At 39.7% G+C, this 19382-nt stretch overlaps 1 protein-coding gene across 8 annotated transcripts in view; it reads left to right on the forward strand.

The window, feature by feature from the left end:
- Nucleotides 1-3323: 3323 nt before the first annotated feature.
- The window catches only part of LOC124160269 (mucin-2-like), a 194001-nt gene continuing 177942 nt past the window's right edge, over nucleotides 3324-19382 (forward strand). For 7 of the 8 annotated variants that reach the window (XM_046536085.1, XM_046536089.1, XM_046536091.1 and 4 more), the window contains exon 1: nucleotides 3325-3545. In XM_046536085.1, coding sequence (XP_046392041.1) covers nucleotides 3464-3545 — 82 coding nt within the window. In that variant the 5' untranslated portion in view covers nucleotides 3325-3463. Of the gene's footprint in view, nucleotides 3546-19382 lie in introns of all 8 variants that reach the window. The other variant, XM_046536092.1, reaches the window with a different exon arrangement.

The following is a 19382-nucleotide window of genomic DNA, read 5'->3' on the forward strand; positions in this document are numbered from 1 at the left end:
GGTGCTGAGGGGATGTATAACGGTGCGCAGCTCGCTCAATCACCTTGCAGATTTGCTCTAAGGAACAAATTTCCGCGAAGGTCTCAATCACACACACATTCGGGTCTGCGAAATTAATTAGTATAACTCAACATACTACCCCGCAAGCCGCCTCAATAGGCGACCCAAAATGATTGTTGACGAGTTGACCATGTGGAAGTCCATGGCAACTGATAATTAAAACACCAGTGATATTTTAGAAAATTTTGAAATAGGTGTATATTCGAAGTTGTTTGGTGAATGTCTTGTCAATGAGGTGGTACCAACGATATCCTTACTTTTCCTTAACGTGAGAGTCGCTCCTCCTCCCTTGAAAACCTTTTCCGATGACCCTTAATGAACATCCCGCAAATGAGTACCCAACCTCTACCCCTCCCCATTCCTGTCTCTATATTTTACCCCTAGGGTGGTCCTTATTTTTCGATTTTTCGAATTTCTTTCGGTACACCCCCTCATTTTATGCCAAATGGTGTGTTAATGGTGTCCTGTAAAATATTATTGCAATTGGATGACGGGAAAACGTGCCGCATCGCACTCAACGTTGAGATATTTTGGTATTTTCGGCTGTTTTTCGGATATGAATGGTGATAAGAAGGCGCTGATATTTTTCAACTGATTGTCTATGGTAACTAACGATAGAGTGGACATTTGGCATGCTTCTCCTAAAATATTTTCCAATTGTGACGAGTGGTTCCCGAGATACGGCCCCAAGAGTAAGCGCGCCCCACCCTAGTAGACAGTTTTGGTGGCACGCGGGTTGCATTCGCTAAACATTTGTTGATCATTCTCAATCATCGTAAAACCATAAAATTCTTTAGATAAACTTTAATATTCGTCAATATAACCTTTAATGCTATATTTATCGTTGTTTATTGCCAAAACGGTATATTATTTGGACTTAATGATTTATTCTCCTTAGGTTATAAAATATTTAAAACAGAGGAACATTAGTGTCCGACGATTTCCCGATCTACGCGTCGAAGACACTCATAACTGAGTCTCCCAATATTGGTCGCAGTAGTATTGTAGTAGAATACTTGGACATTGTCATGTAGGTTCCACTCCTTCAGCATTTGATACACGGCAACGGCTTGATATTTCCCACTCCCTGATTATAAAATTGTAACCCCAAGTATATGCTTAGCTCCCGGACTGGTGGCAATGACAGGAAGCCTATTCACCAGTTCTTTGCCCATCAATGCTGGAAGAAATATTCCGTCCAAGTATATGGTAACTGTATCCAGCTCCTCTAATACGAATGCTCTGTGTAGATTTTCTGCGTACTCCTGCCGTAAACACTAGCGCCCGTGACGGATAGATGAGCGATCTATGAAAAATTCGTCAATATTTTGATGAAATACTTCAGCAGCTGCTATCAAAATATCAACAGCTGGCCTGTCCCTCACTTTGCATTTATAACTGCGACAAATCTTGAAGTGATCAGGTCTCTTCGAGACTGCTTTACTGTCAGGCAGTAGGAAGAACTGACTGCCTGACTGTAAAGCAGTCTCAAAGAGACCTGATCACTTCAAGATTTGTTGCAGTTATAAATGCAAAGTGAGGGACAGCCAAGCTGTTGATATCTTGATACCAGTTGCTGAAGTATTTCATCAAAATATTGACGAATTTTTCATAGATCGCTCATCTATGCGTCACGGGCGCGAGTGTTTACGGCAAGAGTACGCAGAAAATCTACACAGAGTAGGCTAATGTCGACGCCGGATTTCTCTCATGTTGAGGGACTACCAGCGCACATATTGAAATTTATTAGTCATCTAAAAAAACTGTTTGAGACGACAGATTTAAAAAATAAGAAACATAAAATCTAAGTAATTCTGTTTTCATTTAAACCATATTCAAAACCGCACCATCTTTTTATGATAACTCTGTGTTGTGGAGGATATTATTACGGAAATCCTAAATGCTCATCTCTGTCCATCTTTTCTTAATATTTACCAGAAAAGTGATCGGAATACGATGCGTAAACATTCTCATTACTGGCGATAGATAATCGTGTATTAGCGTCACTCACATTAGCAACATCAGGACAGAAGTTCATATGGATTGGTGTATGGAGAGATGTGGTAAGTTTAAAGTCGGATTCTCTTTTCGGTAGGAAAATTATCTCAGCATTGTAGATGCCAATCGCCTGGTCAGTGACAGATGGGTATGAGGGTTTTTTTTACCGGGACTGATACTAACATCGGATTCTTATATCAGTTCTTTGATTGTTTAATTATTTATTGAATTAAGTGTTGAATCAATTAATCCCAGCAAGAATTCCCGGACTCAGCTGGCGAATGTGAAGAGGAGTGGGAGGGGTGGGATTCAGCAGAATAATATTAATTATAAAAATGTGTAAGGCTTTATCCATGTTTAAATGAAAATAAAGGAGTTAAATTTTGCTAAAATTCTATTTTAATACTTATTTAATAATTACTTCTTAGTCAAAAAGCAATACTTCAAGAAGCCCCACGATCGCATCTCTTCAACGTAAGTCAGTGCGCCTGACAACCTTGCAGTTAGCAGTTTTTTTTTGTTATTTGGTGATTTAAAAGATCAATACTTTGTAAAGAAATCTAATATATTTTCATATGTAATCATACCTTACATTTGTCTATGCAGTCAGAGTTATTATTAGCCAGTTAGTAAATTATAGTTCCACAATATCTCCTAAAAGTAATAGCTTTTTCGTAAATCTAACCGCAGAAATGAAAATATCAAGTTGAAAAACCTATTGGGTGCAGTTTTCAAAATAATCAACAAAATTGAATTACGTCGCTCTTTCGCGGACCATTGGGCACCTTCGCAATAAATTTCTCGTGGCTTACGGCATTCGAGTATGACTGCATTGTTGTTCATGAAGATAAAATAGATCGACCGCGAAAGTAATGAGGGAGTATGGAGAAGAATGGGAGAAAAGAGAAGTCTTCGAACTTGATCAACATTCCATCAACATCAACTTTTAGTGTAAAATTATGTTTTTTAGTGCACGAAGTCCAACTTGACGGAAAGAAACTAATGGGGTGTATCAAATAGCATTTATCTTTTCTCCTTTTGTGGTGAAAGGCTGTGCAACGTACACCCTCAGGCACGCGTTTTCACATGGTTATCTTGATTGAGATAAGCGTCTCCTAATCTTTTTTTTTATAAAAAAGCAGCAGTTTCAACTTGACAGGAAGAAATAAACGTGAGATCATCATGCAAGAAATTTGCAGGCGAGATAAGGGGAAGCTGGAATCGAAAGTGGCTGATAGAGATGATAACATAGCATCTAGCCACCAGTGCCAGAGTCTGGGTGGCAGTCGCTATTCAGACTTCAGTGATTGCGATTCCAGTGATACGTGCCGGATCAGTTATCGTTTCGACGAAGCGGGAAGTTAGGCTACGAACCCCTTGTACCTTAGATCTGCCGGACGTCATCATGGATAATCGACTTCGTCTTACGAAGATGGAATGGACAGCTTCCTTGCTTCTGGTGCTATGCCTCGTCAGCAGTGTACAGTGTGAGTGAATTGGTATCTTCATATGTCGCCCAGTAATTGTCTTGTGGCATCGTATTCAAATGTCTCCTGGCCTGTTCAAATGTCCGGTCTACAATGTACGTAAGTCATGGGACAACGGAAACGAGTACCGAGGGCGAGTTCGCGGGGTTAGGCTCCTCACGGCCGGGACTGAAGTGCGAGACTTTTACGTCCGCACACCTTAGGAAAAAAGGGAAGTAAGCGCCGATGCCATGAGAGCCCGACGACGTCCGACGCGTCAGGTACGGGATGGAAGGAGTGGGATAGGGAACACCACGCAGGGCCGGCTCAAAGAAAATACTTACCCCGGCAAACTGCTGTTGTGTTGCATCACTTGGGGGTTTGGTATGGAATACCCCCCAATGAAGCGGAGGTTCCGGGGAACCTCTCACGGAAATTTTTTGGTTTGCTTGCTCCCTTAGCTACGTCGCGTCGCCCCGGGCAGTTGCCGGGGTTGCCCGCCCCTAAAGCCCACCCTGACCTCATGCCGTCATCGGGGTGACGTGAGCCACCGTTAGCGAAACCAAGCTGTGCTGTTCCTACAGAAACGAAAGAATAATATAATTAAGCATACCCCCCATATTTTTCTCTAGATAAAGTCGTGGGACAGTTGACGTATGATGTAAACATAGAGGAGGTCCAATTCCATCCCATTGAAGGCTGATTTCTGTTGCCACTTCGGTCGCATTTTAATCAGTTGTAAAAAATATCCGCGTCGCGGCGTTGAGTGCAATGCGGTCCACTTTTTCCAATATTTTGCCGTACAATGTTTATAATTGCGAAGAATAGCATCGATTTTTTATAAATTTGATATATAGCATCATCTGGTATGTATATTAATTTCGATTGACACCCGAATTATACCTTATTTGCCCGTGACACTCGGATCAATTTGTCCGTTAGCACGCACGTGGTGACTTTTGTAAACCAATTTAAAACCGCGGTGGTTGACAACACATTTATAGGCCGACTTGAGGATCCTCTTTTGTGCAATACGTGATTACGTTCTACCTAGTCTTGTGTGTGGATAGCGGCTGTAAATGGAGAACGATTCGTGGTCGATCTTCATTCATCTGTTTACCGAAGTTGAACCGTTCAAAGTTGAACGCAGTAAGAATCTATAGTTTTGGAATTATAGCAAGCGACAAAATTTGATGTACAAAACCACTCGGGAAAAGTTAATAGTTTCAACGTGCTTTTTTCTAATTTATTCTTCATGTGGGGTCAGCAGTGGGTCAAAATTTTATTTAATTTTCTCACGAAGAAGAGGGGATGAAACTTTTTTCGCCTCCGTTCCATTGTTTTTTCTATCTCTGCGATCTCTGCCATTTCGAAGCGTGTCGGCACTTTGGGGCAATTCTGTATTGACGATAATGGTGGGATATTGTATTTTACGATACTTATACCGACGTGTAAATCGGACTAAAATGGCGAAATTTCACAATCGAGGATTCGGAGGAAATAGTTAAGAGCTGATATTTGTTGATTCCTCACGTGTTTCGAGCGTTTTTTCGCGTTGTGCAGAATTTCACCGAAATTTTATTTCATAAAATATGTGTTCAAACACCTACCGATCTTCCACTATCATCTTTCAAACCGATATTTCAAAATGTTCATTTTTTTACAACCGATAGAGCCGCTTGAGGCATTGTTGCCGGTATCACCCACACTACAGGCAAACTTAAATTTTTCCTAAGAGTCATTCCACCTCATTTCAACGAACGTTTGTCCTTTTTGGTCTAAGATTTAGGTGAAAAGTTCTGTATGGGTCTCTATCCAGCTCAAACTAAATAACCCGCCACCGTGAGAGCATGCAAGAGGTAGAGGTAATAATCCGAGTGTTCTGGGTAGTCCGCGATTGATTCGTTCAAAGTGATTGAAACACCGAGTGAATCACGGGACTCGTGAGTCATTGAGCGAATACAAGTCGATTGCCAGTCACTTATACTCCGATTTCATTACATCAATCATTAAAACTACCGGTTAAGCTCTTTTAGTAAACTCCTGAGTTTTTACTGATTGATTAATTTTTTCTGCACAGAAAAAGTTAGTTTGGTATCAAAATAAATGGAATGATATGCACGTTATAAATGCCAGAGTTAATTATAATTATTTCTAATTTTATATTTTTTATGATTCTTTAATCGATTAAACTTGTATCTGAAATGGCTCCGTTTGTATAAGAGGATAATTATAAAAATAACACCAACTTTTATATTTCTACATCACAATTAATGGGGCCGTGAGCGAAGAGTCGCTACGATGATAATAACAAAATAAAATCTGGCTATATGAACCACGGATCAGGGCTGTGGCAGTTCTAACTTTGGGGGCTAGAGCCCCCCCTCCCCAATTGGGTCGAAGCATGCACTAGATAAAATCGAACTTTTGGAGGTTGCCACTTTGTACAAAAGTATTAAGTTTATTCATTTATTTATTTAATTCAGGCCAAAAATACCACGAAGCCAATTACATAGGACTCAAATAGCAAGAGAACAATTTACTAAAATTACACAAAATAATATTCAACAGTATTTACAAATAAATAACAAAGACGTCATCGGGTAGTGCGAAGAGTGATGAATATTGAATTGAATATTTTTATTATGCTCTAGGTAAAACCTATGAGAGCAAAAAATAGAAAATACAGGAAATTTTCTACTCTTAAAGGCATTTTGACAAAAATAAAGCATTATGGAGATTATTGCTAGGCTAACAAGTAGTAGATGTTTATACAAAAAATGTTAAATATTCAATAATAATAACACAAAAATATAAGTTTTAACTTTGACAGTATTGGACACACACACATACATATACACATTTATGTAGAGAGTTTTGATAGCATCACAACTTTAAGATGATAACTCTAATGAGTTGAGGAGACTGAATTAAGCCCCAGACTTCAAATAGAAAACAGCCTTCTTTTAAACGACTGAAGTGATTGTGACGTCTTTATATTTGGCGGAAGAGAGTTCCAGAGTCTATACGCAGTTGGATGAAAAGATTTGAAATATATATTGGTGCGGGCTTTAGGAATTTGAAGGTCAGAAACACGGCGGGTGGAATTTCCAGTAACTTTTTTGTGGAGGATGAATAATTCGTACAGGTATTCAGGCGTCTGTTTTTGGAATAAGTTTTGGAGTATCGGGAAAATTACGATAGAGATGGTTCAAGATGGATGACGGATAAAATAAAGGATCAAAATTTGGAACACATTTGGAATAGGAGTTAATGGAAGAAGGAAGTCTGAATACAAAAAGCGTTATATTTAATTATATTTTCCGATATATTTACCTACTATGACGACTAGAAATACAAATTAGCTCTAAACTTAGGGCCTTTTTTACACTCTTTTGTTATGTTACAATAAGATTCAGAGAGTGGTCCAACCCCCCCTCGTTGGGTATCCAATTTACACTAGATAGAATAGTATTATAACTCACAAGAAACCTTTCGCGGTTTAAGTGAAGTATTATCTACTGCAGGAAATATAATTCTTTAATAGTACTCCGCATCCATTACAGATTCTTCCTTCATATCCGCTGATTCTACTTTTTCATTTCTTTAAAAGAAAGAATACCCGCAGTAAATTGTGTTGATAGGCTATCAATCATTCGATCTTTTCACTCAATCGAGTCCCATGGTTATTTGCCATATTTGGGTCCCTATCAATCGCATATGCATACATTCGAAGCATACTATAAATACCAAGCCCGAGGAAGTCCTGTCCAGTCCCTTCCTGATGATTGGTGCTTTTTCCGCCATGCAATGGATTCTGTAGTGGGCCGGAAGAAATGGTTTCTCGAATTTTAAGAAATAATCCCGTGGCTACGATATTGCGCGAGTTATAACTTACTCTGCCTCATGCTACAACTGAAAGCGAGTACGATTCATCGTATCAACTGGTACGAACATAACTAGCGTGCTTCGTTTTTTCTTAGCGTTTTTGCTTCGTGGATCTCTCCATCCTCCGGATTTTCACCGCGTTTTTTGTCATAGGTCGACGACTGTTTCGCCGAGATTCCACCAGACGTCTCCAGGTCTAAGACTACGAGACAGCATTCTAGATTTTTTTGCTCTAACTACAATGTAGTGTCAACACCGCTGTATCTCTGTATCGTATGTTTTTCGTTGGCACCTCTTTTGCTATCCTGCTATTGTGTTCATTCATAATTCGTTTGCTTTTACAAATACACTGCATGCCATCAAAATTCTTATATTGATTTAAATTAACTATATCATGATTCAATGGGAAAAAAATCTGTCAATTCGCCTTTGTAATACTCAAAAGGCATCTTTCGGCGTCTAAACACTACTTCTGCATTCCCTTGGATCATCGAGACCATGGTATGCACTTAGAATTAATGCTTCGAGACATAATTAATTAGAAAAATCGTGAAAGGCAAAGTCGGAAATTGAGTGTATAGTGTGCATAAAACGACGATTTTAAGTTATTGAATTCCAAACAACATGAAATATCCGTCGGTATCACCGAGTCCCTAAGCCTCCGCGTCGCGGAGTCGGTACGTGGAGCGCGATCGAAAAATTGCGTTAATTTTTGCAGCTGCAAACGTTTTTCAAGATTTTTGCTTTATATTCTTAAGCTATCTCTACTAACTGCGCTCCGTAAAAATTGGAGAACTATTATTTCTCAAACTAAAGATAATGTCTACTTTATGTCAGGTTTCGCCATAAAAACGGAGCCGCCATTTTGCGACATTACACCACATCGATATCAACCAAAATATTTAAAATAATGGAAAATGTAGATAAAGGTCCATACTACTGGAATATAATGTTTTTTACTTCATTACAATCCTTCCAAAACTCTACCAGCAGCTTAACTTTATGTTTTTCTAAGAAAAAGAGATCGGGCGTGTTTTTGGAAATTTGGTCGTGTTTGGTCCTCTGTATCTGAGTTACGGATGAGATCTATGGAAAATTACTTCTTGTTTCATATCCATCAGTTATTTTTGAGCATATACGTCAAGTTTAAAGTCTCTACCTCAAAAAACGTTATTTTGGACTTTTGTCCGGCTTTTTCCCATTTCGGATCACTGTGCGCTGGACGAACGGTCGAGGTTGACTTGACTACAAGTCCGCCGCCGAGATTTGTCCGATGACAGGCAGGAGGGTTTAGTCTTTAGGAGGCTTTAAAGGGTAAAAAGGTAAATGAGCTGTTTTCGGGGAGATGACAAATAAATAAATTTTAAAAAAATTTCTAAGCACGACTTTCATTCGGACTCATTGACACCAGTGCTGTAGTTGGGAAAAAAATTAGGCGGTTTTCACCTTAAACAGCTGAACATGTATTAATAATTCGAAAACAATGTATTATACATCTGGCCGCGATTGAAATGTCAAACTCCAACTCTTGCATTAGTTCCATGTTGTGCCACGAGATAACTCTGAACAAGTAAATTATCATTTCCGATTTTTCTCTATGAAATCCATTGGACAATTTGCTGTAGGGATATTTTTTGCATATGTAAAAAGGTAGTTTAACCGATACGCTTACAACGAGTTTGGATTTTAGGGGGTAGTCCTTTCCGGCCCAACTACAGCATTGATTAACTCCTCTTTGAGCCACTCTCCTCGCTTCCCTTAGCGCCCAGCGTGTGACTGTCCTTTCCTTTATCCCCAACTGCGGTGCTCACATGCTTTCACTTTTCTTTGCCGTTTTCTAAGAAGACCTTTACCTAATTTTGGAATTGGCGTCAATCTCCATTGTCATTCGCTACCTTACTCTCTTTCCAAAACCATTGTCGCCGCCGAAAATAAATTTCTGCAGGGCTCTTACATTTCAGCGCAAAATTAAGTGTTGGCAAGATGCGTCCCGTAAAGAAAAGTGCCCTTCGACTGGAAAATCTTAGAATGAAAAGATCCAAGGAGGAAAATTGTTTAAGAGAGAGACCAAAGAACTTGAGAGGACGAGAGATATTTACAATTGCCAATATTCAGAAGTTTTTTTAAACTGTGAAGCCATGCGATTTGGTTATTGAAACCAAAAAGTGGTGTTCAATACAGCATTTGTGTAGGAGTGAGTGAGAAAACAGTACGAAACGTCATGAAAGAAAGAAGAGAAGGTGCCGATGGTTAGCTTTCTCCGCCGAAAAAAACAGTCGCTGACGATAGCGAATAATGCTTTACGAGTTTACCCAAGGAGTGATTCCACAAAAAGTGCATAGATACACAAAAGAGAATTTCCGACAATTATCAAATACTGGATGGATTGACGTCGGATAAAGAGGAATTTCCTCATGTGAGCCCCAGTAAAATGCTGAGGTGGCTAAAAAGGCTGGGGTTCTCATTAGAAAATTAAACAATAAGCCCGTGCTATTGAAAAATCCGTGAGTGGCAGATCAATGAATATATTTCCTACGAACCAATTAAAGATTGCGAGCGTCTTAATGGTGCATTATTGAGATGAAAATTGGTGCGGTGCGAACCATATAGAAGACTGCTCAGTGGTTGATACAGATGGGGGGCGCGCGCCCCCTCCCCCCCCACCCTTGCGGGGCCGCCCTCATTGCGGAAAATTGTAGAACCACTATTGCAACTTTTTTGTATCGTAAGATATTGTTTTATATACGTGTACAATGAGTTTAAATAAAGCTTTCTTCAACTTCGCAAAGTGGCTAGATTAATTTTTTATTACGATAAAAGTAAAGGTAGCTCAAGATATCCTTTGCGCCCCCTCCCCCTCGAGTTTTTCTCTATTTTTGGTGGAGGATTTTATGGAATCCATTATCCGTTGGGTGACTCGGGGGACGAAAGCAGCAGCACTTGCAGAAGCCGCGATGAGGATTGATACAGGGTTTAAATTATTTCAAGTTAAACATTTTCCTTTTTTATTTTCAAGCTTATCTGGTCAAGTCAAGATCAAAATTTCCATTTAGTTTTACTGTACATGTATATATTAATTGCTATGTTCTCTAGGTCATGGTCCGAAACCCGCGCTGTTAGGAAGGAGCAATCGTTTACCTTTCGGTGCATAATTTCGTGTAGTTTGAATGGAAGGATTATCACATAACGTTTGATATATTATCATTACAGGTAGAGGGATAACGTTTCATAAAGTCGTTATTAAGAGATGGATTATTGTTATTGCTTGAAGAAAGGTTTTATTTTCAATGTAATGCATAAGCGAATACTTTAAATGTACAAGAAATGGGTACAATACTTTGTGATCCGCGTTCGGAGCAGGCTCAGCGGACTTGCACGCCTTCCCTGGTGCAACTGGCGCGGGAAGCAAGACTGTTTGCCGCGAACTGGAAATGGCCCGGCTCGGCTCCGTTTGGCAACATGGCATTGAGAGAATTTATTTACATTCACATGTATCAATATTTTCATAAATTACGGATCATAGAATAATTACAAATAAATTAAAAAGTGTTTCTATCAGTTTAATGTCTTCTTTTGGGGTAAACTGTAGGACTAGATGATGTTTAAACGTTTTCGTAAAAAAATATGCGTTCCAAAATACGCAAAGCCATTTTGTTGATCTACATAAATGTTTGGAACTTATTTTGGAGATGAAAGTCATTTTGCATTAGTTTTGGTGGCTCAATTCAGAAATGAAATAAAATAGATCATTAGTAGGTTGATGCTTGAAATACTATAGTTTTAAAAAGGTTGAATCAAGTGAATGATTGACACCAAACGAAAATAGTTTATCTGTGAATTTCAAAATTACCAATAACTGAATTACCAATTACCAATGACTGAATGAACGTGAGTGCAAAAATGAAAGTAAAAGTGAAAGCAAAAATGAACTTTATCTAGTATTTCTTCCAACAAATTTAATCAACCAACCCAAGTTAATATATCCGGGCATGCGCAGATCGCCTCCAGCTAGAACCCGTGCCTGCAGTACTAGCATAAGCCCTAGACCAACTTTGTATCACTAGTTCTCTCCTTAGTTTCTGGGTTAGCTGCGTTGAAGTCGATTTCCGATGACGTTTCGTAGCCTATGCTGGCCACATCTTCAGAACAGGTCTCACAATGAGTTACAAACATTGAAACACAGCAGAGAAAATAATGGGATGAAGATTAGCGTACTCTTTAGCACTTACAGTGTTATTAGCAACTTACATGTTAGGTAAAATAATGTGTGTTGTCAATGTCTATTTCGGATGAAAAGTCATTTCAATACCTCACTATCCTGTTATTGGGTGAGAAATATATATTATTCTGACAGAGGTATGACACTGTAAAACATATAGGATTTGTCTGGTTCTTGCACAAGAGGTCTGGAAAGCAATATGTTCTGGAAGGTAGGAAGATTTAGCGTGTTTTTTCTTCTTATTTTCTTTATCTCTTATTAAATGGTAAATGAGTTTCTAGGAGTTTAGATGTTGAAAAAGTTAGAATGCAATTTTTTCCAAATGTTTACGTTTATTTTTACACCTTCATCAGGGCTTGAAATTATAATGGATATAGTTTGGAGATATAAACAAAATATAGGGTTATAACAATGTTTTACAATAATTTATAATTTAATAGAAAATAAACAAATTCAGTGTTTGATTAACGAAAAACACATTATAATTTTGACACATACTTTTTCTGCAATGCTTTTTTATGTATTAAAATAACTTTGGATTAGTTTATGGAGAAACGAAATACCAGAACTAGTTCATTGTACACGAGGAGTGTTGCACTTGTTGCAATGAATGTTTCTGTCCTCAGAGATATTTTATCTTTATTCAAATCACGTATCTTCCTTGCATGGTATACTATTCAATTTTTTCCCCTGTATGTAGCTGCATTTCATGCCTGCTAACATAATTATGGATGCGTTGCACATGTTATTTCTCTATCCGATCATGTTTGTACATTAAATTTCTCAGGCTCAGCCAAGGGCGGTCTGTGGTGAATGGGGGCCCTCGGCTGGGGCTTGGTCTGGGGTGAATGGGGGCCCGGAAAATTTTAAGAAGATGCATGCCCGGAAATGGATTTTGACGCTATTCTGGCTCTTAAAAACCAGATAAAAGATAATGAAATAGCAATTTCGTCAGTACGATAATACTGTGGCGTTACGTCGCGTCGTTAAATCTGGTAGATTGTTCACGTAAGCCCAGACATAGGGAAAACTCCAACCGTTGGTCACAAGCTGGATCAGGGAAAGACTCCACAAACAAGAAATCAGCTCACAAGAAAAAAATTGCCAAAAATAATTTACGAGTATTTTCGTTCAATATCTATTCCAAGTAGAGTATTCAAAATCAGAAGTATTACAGAAAACAATGATGATAGCTAGTGATCCCATAGGAAACTTTACCAACTAAATACCAGGAGTATAATTTTTCTAAATCGGCCATGTTCCACTAGCCATGCGTCCACGACCAGGGCCCGAGCAGAAGAGGCTTGGGTATTGCACGACGAGACAGGATTGAGGGGAGGGGTTTTTCCAAGCAGCGGAGGGGTAGTCAGGGCGATGTTCATCCGCTGCGTCACTGCCCCTGTTGACAGGCTGCTCCGCAAAACATCATGCCTGGGTTGGAGTGAACAGCATACCAGCCAGAATTTTCCCCTCAAATTTCTGGGGTGGAGACATCGGTCGAATCAGAGGGATATTCATTGGAACACAAGGAGGGGAGAGACGTAGTGGGGTGAGGTGTTGGAGGGAGAGAGAGTTGTGATAGGACTATGGTGAAACTTCTCACTCCAAAGTGCATACTAGGGACCTAGCACCCATTTCCCCTTGCTTGCCAAGGAGTAAGTATTCCTTCGCAGTAGTCCTATATAAGTCTTACGTTGCAGGTAGGCTGGGTTCGGCTGGGTTCGGGGCTGCTTTCGGGGCTGCTTTCGGGTGCTTTTTTCGGATGCTGGTTTCCGGATGCAGGTTTTCCGGAGGCAGGATTTTCCGGAGACAGGATTTTCCGGAGACAGGATTTTTCGAGACAGGGCCTTTGTGGAAGGGCCTTTGCGCGAAAAACATTCTCCCGCTAAGGACTTTTCGCGCTAAGTTCTGCGGATAAGTTCGGAGGAATTTCTGGGGGGGTACCAGAAATTTGGGGGGGGACACTAAAAAATGCCACAATACTGTAAAAAGTGAGAATATCACAGCTTATAAAATTTAACAATACAAGTCTAAAAAACCTCTAAAATAAGCTGTTCGAAAAACCCTTCAAAAAATAATCAGGTTCTCTTTATTCTTCCGACACATTTATTTTATTTATTCTTATAAGACTTTTCTATCCGTAGTATATTGTAAATAAAGCAAATTAATGAAAATTTAGAATTTTATCATTGCAAGGAAACACTTTGGTTCAAGTAATCTGATTCCTCATTAATTACACCTCTCATCAGGCTTCACGATAGACGCGACCGTTGTGGGGGCCCCTTAAAGGCCGTTTAACACGGTACACGGAATTGCGCAATTTGACGTACGTGGGAAGGCGCAATCAAAATTGCGTCGTGTAAAGCGGTGAATTGCTAGAACACATGCAAGAATGCGTGGATGCGAGGCGGCAAAATAGCCCCTGTTCTAATTTCATTCACACACTTGCCGCCAGATCGTCCCTGTGCACAGCGCCGTTTCCTCTCATCCGCATATTTATCATTTAAACAATCAAATTACAAGTATTTTCTACCCTCTCAACAACTCAAGTCCTCTAATCCCTTAATTTTCCCTGATGGCTAGGATAATGCCCGAGGATATGCATCCACACAAATTACTTCCAAGGGGCGGATCCAGGATTTCTTTCTAGGGGGGAAGAAGGGGACAATGTAAGACAAAAGGGAATGTCAGACAAGACAACGGAATCGAAATGACTAGCACTCTTGACTCAATTAAGATTCAAAAACACGAAGAATAGAATGCCAGGTGACGTCAACATCTACTTATGAGGTCGAAGCAGCTTCTTTACTTGCATCGAATAACTTTAAACTTTGAATACAATTTGTGTTAACTAACCAATTCCTTATCCTTAATAAAAAAAGACATAAACGTAATATAATTTAAAAGTGTTGAAGTCATCTTGGGAGTTTTAAAATTCTTATCTATCGGAGTAATCACGTGAGATTAATGTGGATATTGTAAAGTTTCCTCGGAAAATCGAGAATAATTCTTGAATTTTTCTGTTTTGATTGGCTGGACATCCTGTTTCAATCAAAAATCAGAGGCAGATTACAGGGGAGGACAGGTAATCTTAAAGGTGGCTCTCTAATGAAAGTTTCTGATTCAGCAGCGTAAAAATCGATATTTGAAAATAATGTTTTGAATATATAAATGCCATTTGTCCATGCATCTCAGGCCTCAGATGTAATATCTCTAAGAGAGGCGGTGACACCCCAAAAATTTCTGTAAACATTGAAACAGTGAAAATTGAAATTGAGGATATCTATCAGCGACAATACCTCTGAGGCCTGATACATGTGGAAAAGTGGCTTTTAAATATTCATAAATTTAAATAATCATAAGTTATTATTGGTGCCCATTGGCAAATTCAACCTATTCATCAGGGGGTTCATATAGTGGGAGTTCCGACATGTTGAAATAATTTAATATTTATAGATGCTTTTCCATAAAAGGGCGGTTTCCTATTTTTTAAATTGCGTAAATCGAAAGGTTATTACTCCTGGAGTACGTATTTCACACTTTCAGATTTTTATTTTTCGCGATTAAATGAAAAGTGAAAATTTTCAAGGGCGCGAAAACGCGACGGGTAAGTATGAATGCCGGGAAAAAGTCCACGTGACGTCGTACTGCTTCTCGCTTCCGCAAGTGAGGTGACCTTGGGGGGAGGCTCTCAGCGCTGATACGACGCAGGATGCTAGCATGTAGCTGAGTACCATGCTAGCGGGTAGCGCTTGGCTTAAATAAGGATTATTAATACCTTATCAAACGAAGAAAACTTTCCGACCTTAGCCAGTTTTATTAGGTGATTATTAAGACATGTTTCCCTGAGGTCTGTGCCACATGCATGCATTGGTAACCTCAGACGCAGTAAAACTCCTATCCTCTCGTGTAGAAACTAGGTCCCTGTGACGTCACGTGGAGTGGCTTCGCATGGGCGCCAATCTGGCCTTTTTCAAATGAGATTAAAATTGACCATTAACATTCGTATAAACTGGGATTTCTAAAACGAAATAATTTGTATATTATGAATACACTAATGGTGGGTAACGAATCGCAATCAATGCCTTTCGTTTTCTTTAATGAAAGAAACTACCCTATTAATAGACGTCAACGGCGGCGAACTTCAACAGAACGAGACGACCGCTGAGCGAGGGAGCAAGGGGCTGGGCAGTAGAAGTGCGATAAGGAGAAGTGGAGGGGGAAGGAAAGCGCTCCCACCGTCTTTCAAGCAGCTAGGTTACGAACGAGGGAGCCAAGGGACCAACACGTTCGATCTTGAAACTTATTGTTAGTGACGTCGTAGGCTTCATGGCGAAGCCGGGCGAGCTACGTGATATGCGCAATTTGCGTTTGCAGTCTGTCTCGACTTGTGTGAGTAAGCAACGCTTGTTTCTGAGAAAATTATGCTGCTTGGAATGTGTTGAGTATTATTGGTATAGCATTGTTGTAACTATAAAGATTTTTGTCAATCAAATAAGCTTAAAAACATGAATGCTGTAAGAAATTTATCTTGTTGGGTTCATTCTTTTTTTAATCACGTGCATGTCATCCAATTACCGAAATCTATCGTGAAAACAGTTTTAAACTGGTCACGGAATTGCGCAGGTTAGAGCTGCATTTATTTCTAAAATTTCGTGGAATTGGGCGAATGCATGAACGAAATTAGAACGGGCTATTTTGCCATCTCGCATCCACGCATTCTTGCATGTTGTGGCATTTTTTGTGTTCCCCCACCCCTAAAATTTCTGGTACCCCCCCAGAAATTCCTCCGAACTTATCCGCAGAACTTCTCCCGCTAAAGTTTTTCGCGCAAAGGCCCTTCGACAAAAGGCTCGGAGACTCCTGTCTCCGGAAAATCCTGTCTCCGGAAACAGCCCCGAACCAGCCATACCTTGCAGGTCAAGACTTATATAGGACTACAGCGAAGGAATACTTACTCCTTGGCAATCAAGGGGAAATGGGTGCTGAGTCCCTAGTATGCAGTTTGGAGTGAGAAGTATTACCATAGTCCTATCACAACTCTCTCTCCCTCCAACACCTCACCCCACTATTTCTCTCCCCTCCTTGTGTTCCAATGAATATCCCTCTGATTCGACTGGTGTCTCCAACCCAGAAGTTTGAGGGGAAAAACTCCGGCCCTGCACGCTGTTCACTCCAACCCAGGGATGTTGTTTTGCGGAGAAGCCTGTCAAAAGGGGCAGTTACGCAGCTGATAGAACATCGCCCTTTTTACCCCTCCTCTCCTTGGCAAAATCCTTCCCCTCCACCCTGTCAGGTCGTCCAAAATGCAAGCATGCTCTCTCCTGCTCGAGCGCCCGTACTGCACGGATGGGTGGAGTGACGTGGGTGATCTTAGAAAAATTATACTGCTGGTATTTAGTTTGGTAATGTTTCCTATGGGATCATTAGTTATCATCGTTGTTTTCTGTAATAATTCTGATTTTGAATACTTCTACTTTAAATAGATATTGATGAAAATAACTCGAAAATATTTTTGGCAATTTTTTCTTGTGTGCTGATTTCTTGTTTGTGGAGTATTTCCCTGAACCAGCTTGTGACCGACGGTTGGAGTTTCCCTATGTCTAAGCTTACGTGAACAATCTCCTAGATTAACGACGTAACGCCACAAAGTGTTCTAGCAATTCACCGCTTTACACGACGCAATTTTGATTGAGCCTTCGCCCGTACGTCAGATTGCGCAATTCCGTGTACCGTGTATAACGGTCTTTAGACATTTCTGGGTCCAATAGATGACTCACATGCCAGTCACCTCCAGAAAGGGGGTGAATGTGATGTAGGTAGGTTGAAAAAGGTCAGTCGGTGAGACAGGGGAGGGACGTGTAAATTTTCCGTTGTTGTCATGTGAATTGATATTGTCCTAGGTCTGTTCGGTTTCGCAGAGGAATAAAGACGTCAGAGGCATGGGCCGAGGGGGAAGGGGGTTGATGGTTATGTGAAACTGCGACGCATTTGCGTCCGGCGTGGGGAATATCTTACGGCGCTGAGCATCCTACGTGGTTGTTAAATCTCTTGAGAAGATTCACACCATGTGCCTGTCGTATTTTACCTTAAAATTTCCACGGCTTAAAATTCTGTTATTGTGAGAGCTTTTAAATGGAATGGTTCATGAGTAGGGTAAGCATCGCAGTGTATTTGCGCATGCGAAGAGAGAATCGGGATTCTTTCCATTCTACTGGGGCGTTGCATTCACAGAAGCTTAAGCTTATAAAATTTTATTTAAAATTTCGGATCCAGATTCGATGCCTTCTGCGACTTTGGATCCGATGTATCTGGTGAAGGACAAGTACGCGCGGATATTTGGATCGGATTTATCCGATCCGAACCACCCTTAGTCTATAAATATTTGCTCATTCATTAGAATTATTCTCATGAAATTTTAACAAGAATCAATTGACTCTACCAGTAAGCGTTTCTTTATCACCTTTCTTCCTCTTCCTATGAGAGGAAGAATGGTGACAAAGAATGGTGATCTTCCTATTCCACTATTTAATTGGTCTTACTAAGGAGAATTTGTGTAAAAGTTAAGTGCTCTAGTATTTATAGTGTCCACTGTTAAACGCTTGCTAAGTGTTGATGTGGTCAAAAGTGTTTATTACGCATATTTTTACTCACATGTGCTGTATGGCATTTGTTATTGTCGAGGTTCTTCCTCCTTACCAAAAATATTTTCAGAATCCAAAGAATAGGCTGTAAGATCAATGTTTAATATTGGAGCCACTGCCAACCTTTTAAAAAAAATAGACTTGTTTACAATTCCATCTATTTATATTTGTAGTAAATTGGTTTTTACCTAGGAAAATTTATCTTTGTTTGATAAAAATGTCGCTATCATGAACACAAAGCATCACATACAAAGCAAAACGTCAAGGTCTCTTCAACAGGCCCTAGAGTGTATCTAAAATTGTACATTGCCTTTCCTGGGCACATATTTAAAAAATGCACCTGCAGAGTCTGCATTCAAATGCCAGTTAAGGAAGTAGGTACCTGATGATAAACTGTTTTTACAGCATGGAAGAGGACTTTTTGCAGATTTGTAATGTTGATATCTGTTTTTGAACCATTATCAGCTTTTTATCTTGACCTATCCTGTGAGGGGGACTGGCTCCAATATTGAACGTTAAACATTGGTATTACAGCCTTTTCTGTGGATTCTGAAATATTTTAGTAGGAAGGAAGAACCCCTAGTAACAATAATGTAGACTTTTTATGTTCATACCTGTTTTTGAATCATTATCAGCTTTTTATCATGACCTATCCTATGAGGGGGATCCAAAAATAACGGAATTACACAATAACTTTTTTATTAATCTATATTTTCCCACAAAATTTTTATCACCTTCTAAGTAATCCCCATTAACTGCAATACATTTATCTAGTCTTTTCTTCTACTGTTCAAAACAATTTTTAAATTCAATTAAATCAATGTTCTTCAGGCCCTCCAGCAATTTTTGTTTCACCTCCTCTACATTTCCAAAACGTTTTCCTTTCGTGTCCCTTTTCAGTCTAGGAAATGAATAGAAGTCACAGGGGGCAAGGTCTGGTGAATACAGGGTGAGCAGTAAGCATCATGCTGTTTTTTGTCAAAAACTGCTTCGCAGACAGCACGGTGTGGGTGGGTGCATTGTCGTGGTGGAAGAACCAATCACCTGTGCGCCAAAGTTCCACCCTTTTCTTCCAGATATTTTACCTTAACCTCCCCAAAAGTAGAA

Source organism: Ischnura elegans, chromosome 6, assembly GCF_921293095.1.
Source record: "Ischnura elegans chromosome 6, ioIscEleg1.1, whole genome shotgun sequence".
Taxonomy (NCBI): Eukaryota; Metazoa; Arthropoda; class Insecta; order Odonata; family Coenagrionidae; genus Ischnura; species Ischnura elegans.